This window comes from Rhodnius prolixus, unplaced genomic scaffold (assembly GCF_049639745.1).
Source record: "Rhodnius prolixus isolate KJV_2025 unplaced genomic scaffold, Rpr scaffold_1, whole genome shotgun sequence".
Classification (NCBI taxonomy): Eukaryota; Metazoa; Arthropoda; class Insecta; order Hemiptera; family Reduviidae; genus Rhodnius; species Rhodnius prolixus.
The window spans coordinates 17,565,020-17,583,072 of NW_027411581.1; the positions used below are offsets into that span (position 1 = coordinate 17,565,020).

At 32.5% G+C, this 18,053-nt stretch overlaps 1 protein-coding gene across 1 annotated transcript in view; it reads right to left on the reverse strand.

Moving 5' to 3' along the window:
- The window catches only part of Chd64 (transgelin calponin-3), a 28,931-nt gene extending 11,334 nt beyond the window's left edge, over window positions 1-17,597 (reverse strand). Inside the window, exon 1 of the mRNA XM_074132017.1 lies at window positions 17,269-17,597. Coding sequence (XP_073988118.1) covers window positions 17,269-17,322 — 54 coding nt within the window. The 5' untranslated portion in view covers window positions 17,323-17,597. The remainder of the gene's footprint in view (window positions 1-17,268) is intronic.
- Window positions 17,598-18,053: the final 456 nt, after the last annotated feature.

The following is an 18,053-nucleotide window of genomic DNA, read 5'->3' on the forward strand; positions in this document are numbered from 1 at the left end:
GAGAAATATCTTTATGTCTACTTTTGTATTTGTAATCTATCTATGTAAAACTATAACGTAATAACTGAGAAAGGGGAAGTGTTTAATCAAGACTCTATTAGGTAATGGGGAGGACATTGTTGACTATTAGTTATATCAAAATTAAAATTCCAAATGGAATTCCAATTATTAACTACTAGAAGAAATTATATCTTTATATTGTAGAAAATTAATTTCATAAATTTTCTTGCCATTCGGCATTCATTAAGTCACCACATCTGTATTCTGATTCATTGATTTCTGCATTTTGCGATTAGCGCAATTACGAGATTAAAATCTGCTTTAAATTTCAGATAATATGCGCTCAATGTGGAACTAATATTGGCTGTAACTTACTTTTGCATGTGATAAAATAACCCCACTATAATTGTTGATCAATGTATTTGCTTCAGTAAATAATTTTTAAAATGCCTAGAATTGTGTGTGGCCGTTTACTTTTGAGTTTGTTTCATTGGCTAGCTAGATTTCGCTGAAATTTAAAATGTAAAAAGGAGGTGGGACTCACATTTGATTTGTAAAAGTATAGGGGCTTCTTTATATCTGGACCACAATGATATAGATTTCTATATTTATACATTCTTTTATAGTAAAAGATAAATTGACAGAAACATAATGAATCGTACACATTGTCAAATGTTATTAACACACACTCGATTCACTTTCAATTTGATTTTCAAAGCTCTGAACTTAGAGGCTAACTTTAAACTTCGAATTTCAATATCAGCATAATTGTTTCTATCATTACAATCCAAAAAATTAAAATCGATACAGTAAAGAGACATTTCAAGTTGGCTGCTTTGAAACATTTGAATGTATTGTAAAACAGAAATTATTATCTGATTCCAGAAATTTGTTTCAGTGTTTTTCGTAGACTTCCTCTCTTTCACACACCACCCAAAATTCAGACAAATTAAAAAATAAATAAATAAATAAATGGAATTAAGTGATCTCAAAAGGATATTTCTGGTAAAAACTAATGCTCTAAAATAGAACATCGATCGCATTACTTCCTCTTAGCTGGTATAGTAAAAGATAAATATCTATAATTATGTAGAGTATTGTTCATCAAATTTGGAGTCTTCATTATTTCAAGGGTAAGAAAGACTAATAGTTAATTCATAATATTTATAACTGAAATTGGCCGTAATCTTTCTTACTCTAGAGTTAATAATTATGATTATTTAATAATTATAAAAAAAGTAGTATGTTCTGAGGGAATGAATTGCTTTATAATTAAAACATTAATTTAAAAATATGTTTGAAATAAAGTACATTATACTACAAAAATAATGATAGATGTGTCTAACTTGTGGAAGCTGGCATACTGACCTAGTGAAGGAAATACTCAAGCAGCAAGATCAATATCTGTATCAGCTGGAACCATAACACTCTGAACCCAACAGCTTTCACATTACACTTTAGCCACCGAATTGTGGCTAATTAACAAAATAAATTTCAAATTTTATTATACGCATTTGATACGCACTCAAGAGTACTGAATCAGATTAAAGACCGATTATACTGCCAATGAAGAGAGCTACTGTGAAGAATCGAGGAAACATACAAGAAATTACTTTAAAAAAAAACATTATCACCTAGAATTAGGCAATCTGTCGAAGAGGAACAGCAGACGTCTAATTACTTGAATCAGGAGCATACAGTGGTTGGACAAATCGACCTGTTTCTTGTTGTCAAAGGTATACTGATGCTAATGGTGCTTACTTCCATTAAATTGAACGCATATTAAGCATTATAATTTATAAAGGATGTTCTCTGAAACTCGTAATAAGTTCCATCTTTAAAAAGAGCACAAAAATAGAAAAGTTATAATAAATTCTATGTTGTTCGGCAATAAATGTGCTCTTAAAGATCTTTATTAGCGCTTCAATATTCATGAGGGGTTAGATAAGAACGTGGAACAATAAAGATAGTTCGAGTACTTACAGGGTTAACTACTTAATGATGTATTTTTATAACTCTCTGTATTATCTGCAAAAACAAATTAATGGATACTTTCTGCAATTATATCTGCGATAAAATCTTTGTTCAGCAATAATTTAATTAAATTTCCTTATCTTTTTTTTAATTATTATTATTCAAACATCTCGTTCAATATCTAACAAATTATCTCAGTAATTTTTTATTTTAGGATAAATAGACGTGCCCATACGAGAAAGGACTTGTTACGCAAGCTGGTTCTTTAACCAGAGTTGTTAGTATCTAGGGAATTGTGGGCAAAGAAAGTTAATTGCGCTGGGTGACTACTGCATAAACTGTCGTAACAAATAAAATATGTTTTTTGAACTAAAAAAAAAAATTATCTGACCATATTAGGGAAGGTAAAATAATGAAACGGGCAAAACATTTTAAAGCTTAATAATGGGCAACTGAGATGATGTGAAGGCCCACAAACGTTTGCTAATACGTTCTTAACAAATTATTGACTCAGGAGACCACATATTCATTTATAGCTATAGAAAATACATTCTGAAGCTGAAGTTGAATTAAAAAAGAACAAGAATACAAAACAAAAACTGTACATAGTCTTACAAAATGAGACACACATGTAAATTGTAGGAGAAAGAATAAGTAAAGTAAAAAAGAACGAAAAAACTTACTACAATTTATACAAATACCTTTTGCAGGTAATAACTACGGGATGTATAAAAGAGTAGTATTGAATTACAGAAATGTTAAAGGGTATCGAAAATTACTTAGCAACTTTCACGATAAAAGATAACTAGCTCTTGCCAGTTTTAATAATGGTATTTTTTTTTTTTTTTGCGCATCCACAGCTGAGGTTATTAGCGCCCGGAGCTTTTTCCAGTGCACTGCCGGCCTCCGGACAGTGTTCTCTCGTTACAGACAACACTATCCATCACCGGACAGTGAGCTGCAAGAAGCTGAGAGATGATTGTTATGAGACTTAGTTCCACATTTTTTATTTATTATACTTTTTAAAACATTTACTCACATTAATGACTACTATTCTGTTTAGTTTTCATTTATATGGCTTATTTATCTGATTAAACCCTTCAGACAAATTAAATAAATAAAAGTTGTACGTTTTCAGTACTAGCAGTGAGTTTATGATGAATCCTATGAGTTTTGAATGAAACCAAAATTTTTAATCGTTGACCCTTGATTCTAAAACAAAAGCGAAGTACAAAGTCTGTTTTTTGCTTGATGAAGAAACTTTCAAAAGTATAAAAAACACTTTTCCTTTTAGTCAAGAAATATTTATCAACACTATTTGCAGATTCAGAAATCTCTGTAGTGACCGGCAGATTTTCTGCACAGTTAGAACAACAAAATATAATTTGAAGAGTAGAAAAGAACAAATTCCTCTAATCATATATTTTGTAAATACCACATTTTATTCACGTTCAAATAAATGAATACTATTTTTAAAGCAAGAGGAAAATTACGTCAGCAAAAGTTATATTGTTTAAGCATTTACGCCTTATATGTTATTGTATTGTAAAGGCTGTAAAGAATGCAAAATAAGTTTGTGCCGGACAGTGCTACATAGAACATGTATTATTTCCCCCTACTCTGTCACCATACATCCGCTTGAAGTTTTGGTTTTGTTGTACAGTCGTAAAGACCGGTTTTTAGAACCATAAAACGGAGTAGGTACTACAGCACTGCAGATCCTACAGTCTATACGAGTGAGCACTTGCATTCAACTTCAAATCATTCCTTTGGTTATTAAATAATAAAATGCATAAGTTCAATATTGACGCGCTAATAAAAACTGTATTTCAGAAAATTTAGGATTTTTTTACAAAATTAATATAAATGCACAAGTTTTCCTTATGCATAGACGTTCTATTTTATTTCTTATATTGGGATTTAATCTTCGGGTACAATTAATTGCACATCACAAAGTAAAATGTGACGGTTTATCCCACTTTCAGTTATGTATTTCTACAAACAATTTTATGTAAGAGATTGGAAACAACAATCCAATCGACTTTGCATCCTATTCGTTAAAACAACTACTACCAAATCGAAATTCTATTAATTTGTTACATGTTAACCCCAATTATAAAGATCATCATTTGGACCATCTTTAAAAAAGTGCAATAAACTGAAAATCCACTTCCAAAACTTTTGCGACTTTTTTTTAACTATCTAGTTGTTTCACCTCGCGTATAACCATCGAGAAGATGTAGGACTTAAGAAACTCAATAAAAAGCAGTGAAGTCAAATGAACGACACACACAACATTATGTATTCCAATTTCCGATGAAGCATTGTTGATTAGTAGATTATGTAGCAAAAAAACGCTATTCTTGGGTAAGGCCTGCATTGATTTTTTTTTTATATGCGCTAAACTTTGGTGGGACGTTCAGTATAATCGTATAAAACAGATCTCGTAATGGGCTTGGCATAAGTATTAAAAAAAAAAATACGCCTTGGGAAAAGTTTGCCGATAAAAAGAAGAAATTGTAATGCCGTCACAGTAGAGCTTAAAGCAAAGAAAAAATGGTTTAAACAAATCAGAACAGCCTAGATCTGGAACTCTTCTTTAAAATCCAGTTGGAGTAACAAAAAAGAAAGAAAAAACCAGAAAATTGGTTACTCTCTTCCAAAGGAAAGGAGGACAACTAAGGCAAACTGGGTAGATTTCCGTAATGCATTAACTCAAGTTATGCGTGTGATTCCATTAAAGTACCAGAATATTCCCATATAAGAAGATATAATAAATCAACCATTTCGGTTATGGTAAATAACGAAAGCTTTGGGGGAAAAAAACCCTGAATAAATCCCTTCTGGTCCTGGACAGCATTGTAAGTATATAATGATACGACATCTTTCATATTTAGCTTTGTGGGTGAACTTAAAACTTTAAATTGAAATTTAGGAAAGTTGAGAATTGGAATAAATGAATAATTTTAAATTTCGATTTGTTTAATGAATTATTATTATTTTATTAAGGACGCCAATATATATATAATATATATATTTTAAATCAATACCAGATAGCGGATCAAAGTTTTTCATAAAGAACAAAATGTGGACTGGATGTTGTACTACATATTTCATAAACTTACAATTTACAGAATAAATTAACAAATACGTTTCTAATTACCACACCATATTTACTAATTAAAATAGACTGTGTATAAACTACTTACTTACCTGAGTCTTTAGTTCTAAAATGCATTGGAGTAAACAATGAATAAAACGCAAATTCTGGAGCACTGTTAATGTAAATGTTATTTCAGTGATTGTCAAACATTTTTATTATGATTACTCAGAACATTCAAACTCACTTAAAGCTTCTCGAAACCTGGTTCCGAAAATGGAAAATTAAAATTAATGAACAAAAGTCAGTACACATTTCGTTTACTTTAAGAAAATCTGCGAGTCCACCAGTTCAACTGAACGGTGTAACGATTCCTCCAGCTGACGTAGTACGATACTTAGGACTGTACATTGACAAGAGACTCACGTGGAACCCACATACTCGACTGAAACGACAAGACGTGAACAGACGCTACAAGCTACTTAGTAGACTACTTGACCGCAGATCCAAACTCGACGTGAATCACAAACTGACTATTTACAAGACCCTGTTAAGACCCATATGGACATACGGAGCAGAAGTGTGGGGCTCAACCAAACCCTCTAACTCCAAACGCCTACAGACATTACAATATAAAATCCTAAGGAAAATCCTGAATGCTCCATATTACATTTCTAACCTTACCATACACACTGACCTACACATCCCTTTTGTCACTGACCTAATAAAGTCTCGCTACCGCAACTTTCACAGCCTCCTAGCTCTCCATCCTAATCCTCTTGTCCAACAACTCTCCTCTCCTCACCTTCCCACAATCCTCCTCGTCGCTTGAAGCGAAAATGTCCTAGAGATCTGTTGTGATTAAATCATTGCGAAAGAGTTTCACCAGTGGGTGATTGCTCTAAACATGTCATTACAAGAGAACTGAACTAGTAAGATCAAATTTACTTGATGCAACAATTGTTGCAGTTGTAAATATACAAATAAAGTGAAAAAAAAAAAAAAAATGATTATCACGCTAGTACACAAAGGAAGTTACAATCAATAAATAAAAGAGCTTTTCCTTTTCAAAAGGAAGTGAGTTCGTTAATCATGAGAAGAAAAATATACTCTCAGACACCATTTACTTCGTTTCTTTAAGCTTGACTGGGAACAGACTCTCGAGGACGAAGTCTCCTGCACGTATTATCGATTGGTAGATGATAAGGATATCATTGGTAAAGAGCATGTATGGGTTTACTAAATTAAGGATTACAGATTGTTATTTCTTTTGTTTTCGACATATACTAGTAAATTAAATAGGAGACCACTTCACTTCATTCCTTGCTCGAAGTTTCTGAAAAAGATTAATTAGCATGTCCTGCATACCACGCAAAAGAAAAGAAAAAACCTAATTAAGTGTCTAATAGAACCTTAACCACTGATTAAGGTGTTTCGTACGGTTAGAAGCAAACCAATGGACGATGCATTCAGCCCAGTCATTTTCTTCAACCGATGCGAATCAGCTAACTGCTGGGAAATTGCTTCGGGTAAAGAAAATGTATTTTATTAAAGTGTACGCTTAAGAAGTAACATCAAACAGCAAAGACTTGATTGACAAATTTAAGATGCAAAGTTCACGTTTTAAAGGATCGAGACAATAAATCGAACTCCAGAAAAAAAAAAATCACATCTTAAGATTTCAAAACCAAGAAAGATGAAGTAAAAAACAAAATTCTGACACCGAGTGAACAAATAAAGGAACAAAGTTTCCGTTTACGTAGAGAATGTCGTAACGTGAGAACGTGCCCATTAAAGATCCGTTAATGCTAGAATATTTTTTATGGTAAAGAATGTGTGACCAGGCGATGAATTTTCACATACATATGTTAAGATTTATTTAACAATAAGGCCTTGGGCACACAGAAAGCAGTCTGTCGCGGCGGGCAACGATCTCCGACCGAGGCGGTCAGGCGGTCTGGTTGTATTACGCAATGTTGTATCATCTCTGTCAAACTGAAAGCGGTCTACCAACGCGAACTAGTCTTTGTCGCGACAAGCGATCAGGTAGCACAAAATTACAGATTTCAACGTGACCGCCTTGCCACCTTTGATAAAAAATGAGTGAAGAAATTGAAATTTTTATAGAAAATGTGCGAAAATACAAATTTTTGTTTAATAATTCACACGGACATTATATAAATGTTTTTAAAAAAAAACTATCTTCATGTGACTCCAGTTCGATACATAAGCGTTGGTATTCCCCTAACTGCTCACTTTCTTAGGCACTCAACTTTGTCTTTTCTTCTTTTTGCTTTGCAAAGCTACTAGCAGAAGGAGTTTGTTCTTCGTCCGAGCTCATACTCAATATATAAAAATTAAAACAAAGAACAAGAAAACGCACTACTACTTCTCAAGAAGAAAGCTACCAAACTGGACCGCTTTAAAAAAAGAATCGCGTCCTGTGTGACGTCCCCATATCGTAGACCGCCTCGACGACCGCTGGATCGCTGCCCGCCGCGACAGACCGCTTTCTGTGTGCCCAAGGCCTCCAACATCTAATTCTCCTCGAGAATTCTCCACCAAACATCATATTAAAACTGTCCGGTAGGACAGTTGTATAAGGATTGATCGTCAAAAAGTGCACGAAAAAGCGTAACGTTAAAAAACACCCAACTTTGACAATTTTTTTCTCTTTTTCTATAAAAGATAAAATTCCCAAATTTTCTTTAAAATATAGGGCAAACCCTCCTTTATAACTGTAATTTTTTTGCAACCCCCCAGACCTAATAGATTTCGAGAAAAAAGTTGCCGAAAATGAGCAAAAACGGCATTTTCAGAAATTGTTGTTGTTCTTCTACTTCTTGTTGTTGTTGTTGTTACCTTTTTTGTAAACTACGTAGCGCCTAAACGCGAGAACCGATTTTCATGAATGAGGTGACATTCGATTCGGAATTTTATGTAGATGTGCCTTTTGGGGGTCTCGACGCTGTACACCGAATTAGAGAGGAGTTAGCCCCCTTTATGTAAGGCCCCCTTCAAAATTATTATTACTAATTATAATTACTCTGTAAATCTTAGCCCGATTTTGATAAAATTTGGTAGGATGATAGAATTAGGGCTCCCCTACGTAACATTAAAGCGGCGATCTGCTCTTACACTAGTTAAGGGGAAGTATAGCAATCGTTTCAAATTATCGACAAGTGAACTGATTTTCATGAATGAAGTGTCATTCGAATCGAAATTTTGTACAAATTTGCACTTTAAAAGTCTCGTCGCTACGCCTCATATGGAGGGGAGTTTGCCCCACCCAAGTAAGGCCGTTTCTAAAACTATTATTACCAATATTTCTATAACGCTTTGTCCGATTTTGATAAAATTTAGCACGAAGAAGTGATTAAAGCTCCTCTACATGGCTGTGAAGTGCCATCATGCTCTTACACCTACTAAGAGGAAGTACTGAAATCGTTAAAATTATCAATGGGTGAACCTATTTACATTAATGAATTGTCGTTCGATTCAAAATCTTTGCCTCTTTGCCTTTTAGGGAGAAGTACTGTAATCGCCCGTTTATTTTTCTTACTCCTCTTAAAAGGAAGGTCTGAAATCACAGTTTAAATTTGCTTTTTACGTACAAATACCTTCCTATTTTATATAAAAAGGCTTTCTCAAAAAAATTGTTATGGTTTGGGGACCGCAACTATAATCATTCTTTAAAAAGATCTCTCCAGTGGTAGTTACGGTTCCTACTTAACACCTTATCAGGATATAATGATAGAATTGCTTATTCCAAATTTAAAAAAAACAGTAAAGCAGATATGTAACTTAGCAAAATAGACAAAAATGAAAATCTATCCAAAAGGTACAAAAATCTCCTTAACAAAAACTTACAGTTTAAAAAGTTAAGTATAAGGGTTGATTAAACGCCAAAAGGTACACAAATCAGCAAGTACCCAACATTTCATTCAAGCTTAGTTGATATAATTTAAGTAATTTTGCTGCATTAACTTTTCCTTCACATTTTTTAGAATTTATTAGATGTCACAGACCCTTATGCTGGCCATTTTCATCTACAAAAAATTTGTTCAAGTAGCACTGTAGATTGACTATAATATCTATTAATCTATAAGAATCAAACTATTAATTACAGGTTAAAAAGAAAACGTTATAAAAAATAAAAAAAATTACGAGGCTGCAAAATTTAAAAACTTTTTTAAAAAAATGCTTACACCAACATACATCATTGATTTCGATTATTTTATTTTTAATAAAAATCGTCTGTTTAAGTTTATTCTTCGATTAAAGTAATTGTTACTTTATGTAGTAGTCAAACGTTTATTATAATAGGTAATAATTATCTGGCTTTATCGCAAATAATATAGTTTTCTTCAATCACACTCTCAATGTAGCTGTTCTTCTCACAATGTTATATATATGTTATGTAATATAAAATAAATAAGTATGGCATACTTTTAGGACAGCTAATTATTCCAGTATTTTACTGTAAGTAAAATTAAATTACAATTGAGAAATGAATAATTGTTGTTGAATAATCTACTTGTTATTAACTGTGTGTTATTTGTGCTCACGAATATTTCGGTAAGACGAATTCAAGTCTGAAATATTGTTTTAAATCCTCCGTGATTCAAATTTAAACAGTAGCCGACTCTAACTTTGTCTTTTTCTACTTTAACATGCATGTATAAGATGTGACAACTTCAGAATAAAGGGCATATTAAAGATAAATCAGAAGAATAATTTGGAATAGAGTTAAAATAAAGTACCTATTTAAAAACGAAGATATAATATACATTTTATCATAATTATAACCAAATAATATTATGAACGAACTGGCCAGCATAAGGGTCTGTAACATCTAATAAATTCTAAAAAATGTGAAGGAAAAGTTAATGCAGCAAAATTACTTAAATTATATCAACTAAGCTTGAATGAAATGTTGGGTACTTGCTGATTTAGATGAAAAAAATTGGTCGAATTTCAGATCTTACTTAGTTGACTTTTCTGTGGTTTATTTTTTGAGATATTTTCCGTACTAGATGCACAATTACCACTCAATGAAACTGTTATCCCCGAAGAGTTCGACCTGTTTCTTCAATAATTTTTTTTTTTTTATAATTTTCCCTCTTTTAAAAGGAATTCCCTGCGTCATATGGCGTTCGGAGAAACTTCACTAAGCCCTATCTGCATTAATGACAAATCTTTAAACTATTTCTTTAAAGTCAAAGTGTGACGACTAACTGTTGCCTCTTGTAAATTCTTTTTATTCCAATTATGAAGAAAACCGAGTAATCAATTGGAAGTGTGACTTTTTATTTTGAGAATTTGTGTGATTCTGCAGCAGCAGATATCACACAAATATCATCGCAAGTAAACACATTTCGTGTCAAACTGCCCACAAAATTAATGAGCTAAAGTTGAAACTGCTTCCTCACCCGAGGTCCAGATCTCGTCCCTTTGGCGTATCACTTTTTCGGATCCATAGCTTATTATTTTTTGCGGAATAAGATTTCACAGCTAAAAAATTATTAAACTTTTAAATTAATGGAATGTTTTTAAGATTTCTTTGCTATTTTCCAGTCTTCCGCTAGAATCAAAATCCCTTTTATGTTTGATTTAACTTCAAACTGTATTACTTCAAAGATATCTGAATACTTATCTTTTTTATGTAACAAATATACGATCTCGTGAATATATTAAGAACTAAAGAACTGGGAGCATTCTAATTATATATACTAAGTAGAAATATCGTAATGAACACCCTACGATCAAGCGTGAGAAATATAAAACAAGGAGTGTTTGTTAGCTGTGGAAATAGGGGATACCAGCACGTCCGGTATGGGCAAAGACGTTGCACCAAGGCTAGCTCCTCACTAAGTTGTGGGAAAGTTAAGTTTTTTAAAGTTATAAAGTTAAGATATTCTTTGAAATTGATCAATACTTGTATTAGCTGTTTGATTTAAGTAGGAATACAAATGTTTGAATGATGTAGTTTCCACGGTTTAATTTTCAGCGTTTATCTCTGCTCAAAAAAAAATGGTTAGGCGGATTAGGCAATTCAGAATCATACGCCACATTAAGAATATTGGTTCATATGCTCGAGTTTGTAGAAAAAAATGAATTCCCACAAGGGATGAGTTGGTTGTAATCCACTGTTATTTTTAATTTACCTTCCAGCATTATCTCCCACAAATGCACGATCTATCTCCTTTAACTTCTTATCTCTTGATAATTTAATTTCCATTACTGACAGGCTGCTGAATCTCTACTAATTAATTGTATTCTACTCGGTAATTACAGATATAATCAACACAACTAGCAATTATAAAAAATATAACTTTTTGTACTTCTTTTTCTTGTTATTTTACCAAGTTCAATGGTTATTGCAAGAAAAATAAACATGCTAAATGGATAAAAATAGTGTGATGCCTATCCAAGAAAAGGTAACAGCAATCATTCAATCACTAATTAGGAGGTATATTTACAAATAATGTCGGGAAATTAGAAAGTTGACATCTTTCTACTCAAATTTCTAACACCAAACGAGCGAAGACAAGCTAACTTGTGCGCTTCTAACTCTACCACAAGCCGAAGTTCAGCATTTTTTCCGTAGACTGTTCTTGCTCACTTGGTTGGTGTAAACGATTGTAATAAATTAAAAAAAACATGTGTTCTGAGAACATATTTATTAATCCGTAATCAACCGACCGAGAACCGCACAAAGATAAAAAAATATTTCCTTGGGCAAAGAATTCAAATTGACTATGCCTAATTTTGAGCTTTCAGAAATGCTTATTTAATCAATTCTAGATATACTCGTAACTCTTTTTTAGTAAAAAAAAAATAATAATAAGGTGTATCAGAAATATAAACTTTGTAAAGAGTTATGTAAGGGAACTTTATCGAACAGTGTGACTCATGACATTATAATGTGTCTAGAGAAATGAGGTAGGCCCTAAAAAAATCTCTTTTACGAGGAAGGAACTGCGATAGCAAGAAATTTATGGAACAGTTTTCCAGCGAAAATCAGAATACGATGCAAATGATGTGTGTTTTTGAAAGATATTATTAACAAAAATTATTTTATTAACTTTTAAATTCCAATGTCTTTTTTGCTTTACATTTTTTTTTTTCGAAACTGGTTTCAACAGTTTTTAAGCCGACTAAACACAAGGTTTGCCACTTTTATATGAAAACCTAATTTTCCCGAAGAAGTCATTCTCTGCGTATTGAATCTAATAATCAAAATTTTTAAAAAACAATGCTTTTTAATCAAATTATTAAGTTAATTTTTTTAAGATTGCAGGAGGTCATTGGCTCCTAGAACCTTTTTCAATAGAACTGCTAGCCTCTGGACAGTTTTATTGTTACAGACAACACCGTCCATCATTGGACAATGATCTGTATCTCCAGGAAGAGAAAATATATGGTCCTGCAGCTGAATTCTTACTCTCTGTGCGGCAATTCAATACGCTAACCTCTGAGCTAATCCCTATCACTTTTAGTTTATTAAAAAAAATAAGAACTTTTTAAGTTAAATTTTCTACGAATACAATATAAGTACAATATAAGCACTATCACTTCTAAAAATATCCGCTACTACAGGAAATGATTACTAATGTACAGTACTGTTTGTTTACCGAGATTGAGTCATTCGGATGAAAAGATTGCGTCATTATTTAGTTAAGGATGTGGTGTTCCATCTTGATTATGTTTAGACAAAGTTAACTTTACTCCAGACTTAACTTCCCACCAATAAATATGTCAAACAAAGAATTCATGCAAACACAAAATACATATATACATGCCTATTTTTAAAACTTTTTCTTTTAAAGGCTTCTAAAGTGTACATATACTAATTTAAGAGCCACCAATTCCAGGATTCATTGATTCAAGAGATCAGGATTCTCGAAAAATCAGTTACGAAACTTTGAATGATCTCAATGTTTCCAATTTCAAAATTGGACCAGTTCAGATAGCCAATTAGTAAGTTATACATTTAAACCCTAATTCTATAATTATTTTCTAAATTGTGACACTTTAGATGATGTGAAGGTTTATTTTTTGAAAAAAAGATAGAGAAAAAATCTAGTTACTACTGATAAATAACGAAGTATTATATATGTACACAGACAAATTAGTCATATGAAGGTATTTTCATTAATAAAGAGATAAAAGATGTTATTTTTTAACAAAAATAAACTATCTCACAAACTTGACAATTTAGAACTTAACAATTTAACTTTTAAATGAATAAATTGACAATTAGAAACCATTTATAAAACTGTGTGGGTCACTTGCACCATACTTTGTTCACCCCTCGAAAAAAGAATTGTAAGACTGTATTTTCCTTTGCCTTCACAGTGATCTAGTTTATTAGATACGAGGTGTGTAAGGCCTCTTCAGCAGTTTAGCTGCTTCTGACATGTAACAGTAGTGCTATTACTCTTTTACTACTTGCTAGAGCAAGAATTGTAACCTAGAAATAACCACCTCAAAGGAGACTATACAATTCAATTGATACACTATTTTAAATGCGGAGCTAAACAGTTGAATGTAGCTAAATAACTGTAGAATGTTTGAGCAATATTAAAAAATGAAGTTTTTGTCCAAAAATATTTTGCTAAAATTACTGAATACAACTGTCCTATTTGTATATCGGAATTCAGAAATCATAATTTGTTTTCCAAATTTTGGTTGATAAAACAGATAAGCGGAATGTGCTACAAAAATAGTGTATTGGTTATGGACCAGAGTTGTAAGCATAGTGTTCATACCAGATGTTTTTATAATTGAATTGAATAAATAAATATAATTTAGTGTACATTAAATTAGCATTCCTGAAGGTAAGGGTCTGCCGTAGAATTTATTTAATTTAGCCCTACGACTACCAACCAATTACATTATTTGACAAGATTATAAATTATTAAAACTACTGTTTCATGATGTGCAGCCAACAAACATTAAAAAAAACCAGCAGAGTGCGTGCGAACAATGTGCATCCATGACGGGATATAAAGATAACTCTACAGCGGAATAAACAGATATCAGCAAAAAACACTTGGAATGTTAAGGTCACGCACAAAAATGCAAATGTACATGATCTATTCTTTGCAGCCTATATTACTCATTAAATATTCATATTAGTTCGTATTTTCATTGTTCATAACTTAAGAAGTGGATGCCATTTTATAATCTTTTTAAACTTAAGAAGTGGATGCCATTAACAAACCAATACATTTTCGTATACTTGATACGATTTTTTTTGCTTTCTCCATCTATTTTTGGAAGATTGTATTCGTCCAAAAATTTCGAAACTGTCCTTTCATTGGAAGGAATGTTTTAAGAGTCCTTAAACAAGAGAAGTATTACCTCTAGTGTGTAAAACTGTAAAGTTTTTTTGAGATGGATTGGTCGAAAATTTCAAAAAGTATACCCATATTAGGCTCTTCATTTCATGTCCTAAAGACCGACCACGCTTATACACCCATCATCTAAAAATACCAAGATAATTAAGTTAAGATCACGGTTAAGCAATTGCTTGGTGTGAATGTTTTCTGGGTGTTACTCTAAATTCGGCGTTGTTAATTCTAAATAATCTGAGAATTACTTTAAAATGAAGCTTCATGGCCACCTCTGCCACTGAATGGAAAAGTATAGAAACAATAGTACTATCATTCACACATTAGAAATGTTGAGTAAGCCAATGCACCTCCAAGACAATAAAACTATAGTGAGAAGCATTTTTAAAATATCAAAACAATGAAATAAATGCATGGATCTTTGTTTTCCCAAAATGCTCCATCATTTCACCGCTTATTGTTTTATTTTTATAAAAATCTGGTAATATAACGTTTTTATTCATGTAAGAACAAAGTTCAAGGCGCCAGGTTATCACAGGTGACAGTCCGTCGTACATATGTAATTGCACTCAAATATACATCATTATTAGAGATAAAAACGAAGTCCATTGCTTACATCTAAATAAGTTTAAAGCAAATTGAGAAGTGCGATTTTCTTTCAATTACACGAAAAATGAGAATGTTAATTGGACCAAAATTTTTAGCAACTGACTGGGGCGTAACTAGGTGAAGTATTATGTTAAATTTCGTTAAATGGTTGTTCAACTAAATATTAAAGGTTTGATGTCTTCCGTTCATTATCTCAACATTAAGTCGGCTAAATGAATATGGTTTGGTAAACACAGGTACCCAAGGAACCATATTCCAGGGTTTTTTTTTCATTAAATAGCTAGTTTACCAGGAACTTCATTGCCACCTTTCACTTACTGCAGGAACAATACATTTTTTAAATAATTCTTGTTCTATCTTTCATATTTTTCAATTAGATCTAAGAAAATAAGGAATAAACAGATGTTTGTTTATTTTTTCACTAGATTTATCATTTCTGACAGGTACCTACAAATTTACTACTTACTAAAAATGTAGGATCTTTATGGCGTGCTGGACTCAAGTCTAAGTAGGCTTATTGCGCAACCAGATTCTTTTACATCAAACCGGTATCACTAAGAACTAGGATTGAGGAAAAGAATATCAATGTTTCCGGTCTAATCACTAGAAACAGGCGCGTGTAAACACAAAAAATCACAAAGAAGATGTTATGGTTCATTCTTTCTTCCGTATATTGTAAAACAAAATGGTTCCCCCCATTAAACCAACGTTGAATAAGTGTTCCCCCTGTAGGCAGCGCTCCTTGATCGAGTCAACAAACCTTTTAACTTCATTTTGCTCCATTCCGGGTTCTCTGGTACCTCCAGACGCTGTTGAAAAACATCTGCCTCTTACCACTCGCAAAACAGTGGTTTTCTAGTAAGCTTCAAGGCTACACAGGATTTCTGCAAGCGAACTGACTGACAAAACAGACTAATAGCAGGAACGCATAAAAAATACAGGGAATGATGAGAATCAAAAGCCATGTTTCCATATTCAAGGAACTGTCAAACTTGTACTTCCAGAGAATATTTAATTATATAAAATTCTCTTCAGTAGTTCGCTGCAGTACTTCCTTCTAGTCGCCAAAGAGGGAAGTTCTCCATGAATTAAGGCGTGCCTACATGTGTCCTCTCCCATTATAAATTTACATACCTTGGCAGTTAAATTATCTTCTTAGAGTAATTTTGGACAGGTAAAATTAATAAAATATTATTGGATTTTTCGAGTTTTATTAATAAATTATAACTAAAAATGCTTACTTTCTTTAAATATATATATTTTTTCTTTCGCAGTTTCTTTTGAGTCATATTGTTTATTGAACATTTATTTTCATAAATACAAGTATTGTAATTTCAGTTCTAGAACTTAGCATTAACAGGAAATTGTAACTTACGAGTGCCAACCTGAAATGAAAGGTAATCTGAACAGGCAATCATTTCAGAAACTGGATATTCCACCCAAAAAGGAAAGTTGGTAAATATGCAATTCCAAAAGGTTACCTAATATAAAACATTTATTTAACTAGCTTAATTGAAGGGTGGAAATAACTAGGTGGTAAGTGATCCAAAGCGTTACAGAAAATTTCTTTTCACCTCTTCACTCTCTTTGATAGGGTTTTCGGTTACTTTACACGAAATAACACACAGAATTACAAAAAAAAAAAAAAAAAAAAAAAAAAAAAAACTGATGACAAATATTTATTGTTAGAGGAGGTAGTGCAGAATGTATATTAGGTACTGTTACAATGTAATTATTATAAAACTACAAATTACAAGAATAATTCAAATTACTGGCATTATACAAAAGTTTACAATTTAAAACCTGAAAAGTTTCAACTTTCATGGAATTAGAATTAGGAAATAAGATACAATTTTTGTGCCCGCCCATCATGTAAGTAGTCTCTTCAAGTTCCGCGGGTCAAGAACTGGAACTGGTTTGGACCAGAAAGGGAGAACGAAAAAGTCTCACCCAGTTGCATGCTCAGCCTACGCACAATGTTTTTTCTAGGAACCTGATTTCTACTAATGTACCAGTAGAGAGCTTGATTTAAAGAAAGTTCGGTGCGAAAGAATGTTTTTTTTTAGTCATGCTAATAATCAATTTAAGATGAGTAAGGAAGACTTCAAACGCAATATGGTAACAATTGGATCAGAAGCCTTGAAAATATAATTGAAACCAGTCATTAACCTTGAAATATAGAACAAGTATTTCATATCTAAAACAAATAAAAATACTAATTCTTACCTTTCTTTGAGCTTCAGCAGCAAAGCCGGACTTCGTCGCCCTGTTGTTGGCCATTCTTGATTTCTAGTAGTCCTCTGATGAAAGTAACCTAAGTAAATGTGGTAAAAGAATCCAATAAAGTAATTGATGCAACAGGTGGTCACTTGCACGCACAATGATGTTTTCCTATACCTCTTACATGCACTCCAACTTATGGCTAGTTCTCAACTAACTTGTTGTTAGTCTCCGTTCTTCTATCCAGAAGAATGTGACGTGAGCAGTAAAGCCGGTGCTCCCCACTCGATCTGTGGCACGGTCATGTGACTTCCACTAGTACTTCCATTGGCTACACACTAAATGTGTCACGGCCGCGGCGCGCTCTTCTCCCGCCTACACCCCCCGATGGACTTCGAACTCGGTTCCATGGATATTTTTAAACCAGTACAGCGCTGATAACAAATATTTTATCATAGAACACCTGTTGAGCTTTTGTTCATTTATTTAATGAAAAAAATGGATTTTATAATTTTATTTTATTGGAATTTAGAAGAATGGAACCTAAAAAGTGATCTGCCTAACCAAAAAAAAAAAATTTAATAAACGTATCTGCGTGATACTTTGAACTTTATATTTTTTGGGAGCAATTAAATTCAGTGGATGTTTCTCCACTTTTAAGACAGCAGTCACAAGAATTTCTTTTACAGGCTTTGTCATAGTTCCAATTGCCATATTTTCAGCAATATTGCAGTTTTTATTCATTTATAAGGGATGAACTATCGGAATCTATGAATATTGAAACGTTAAGT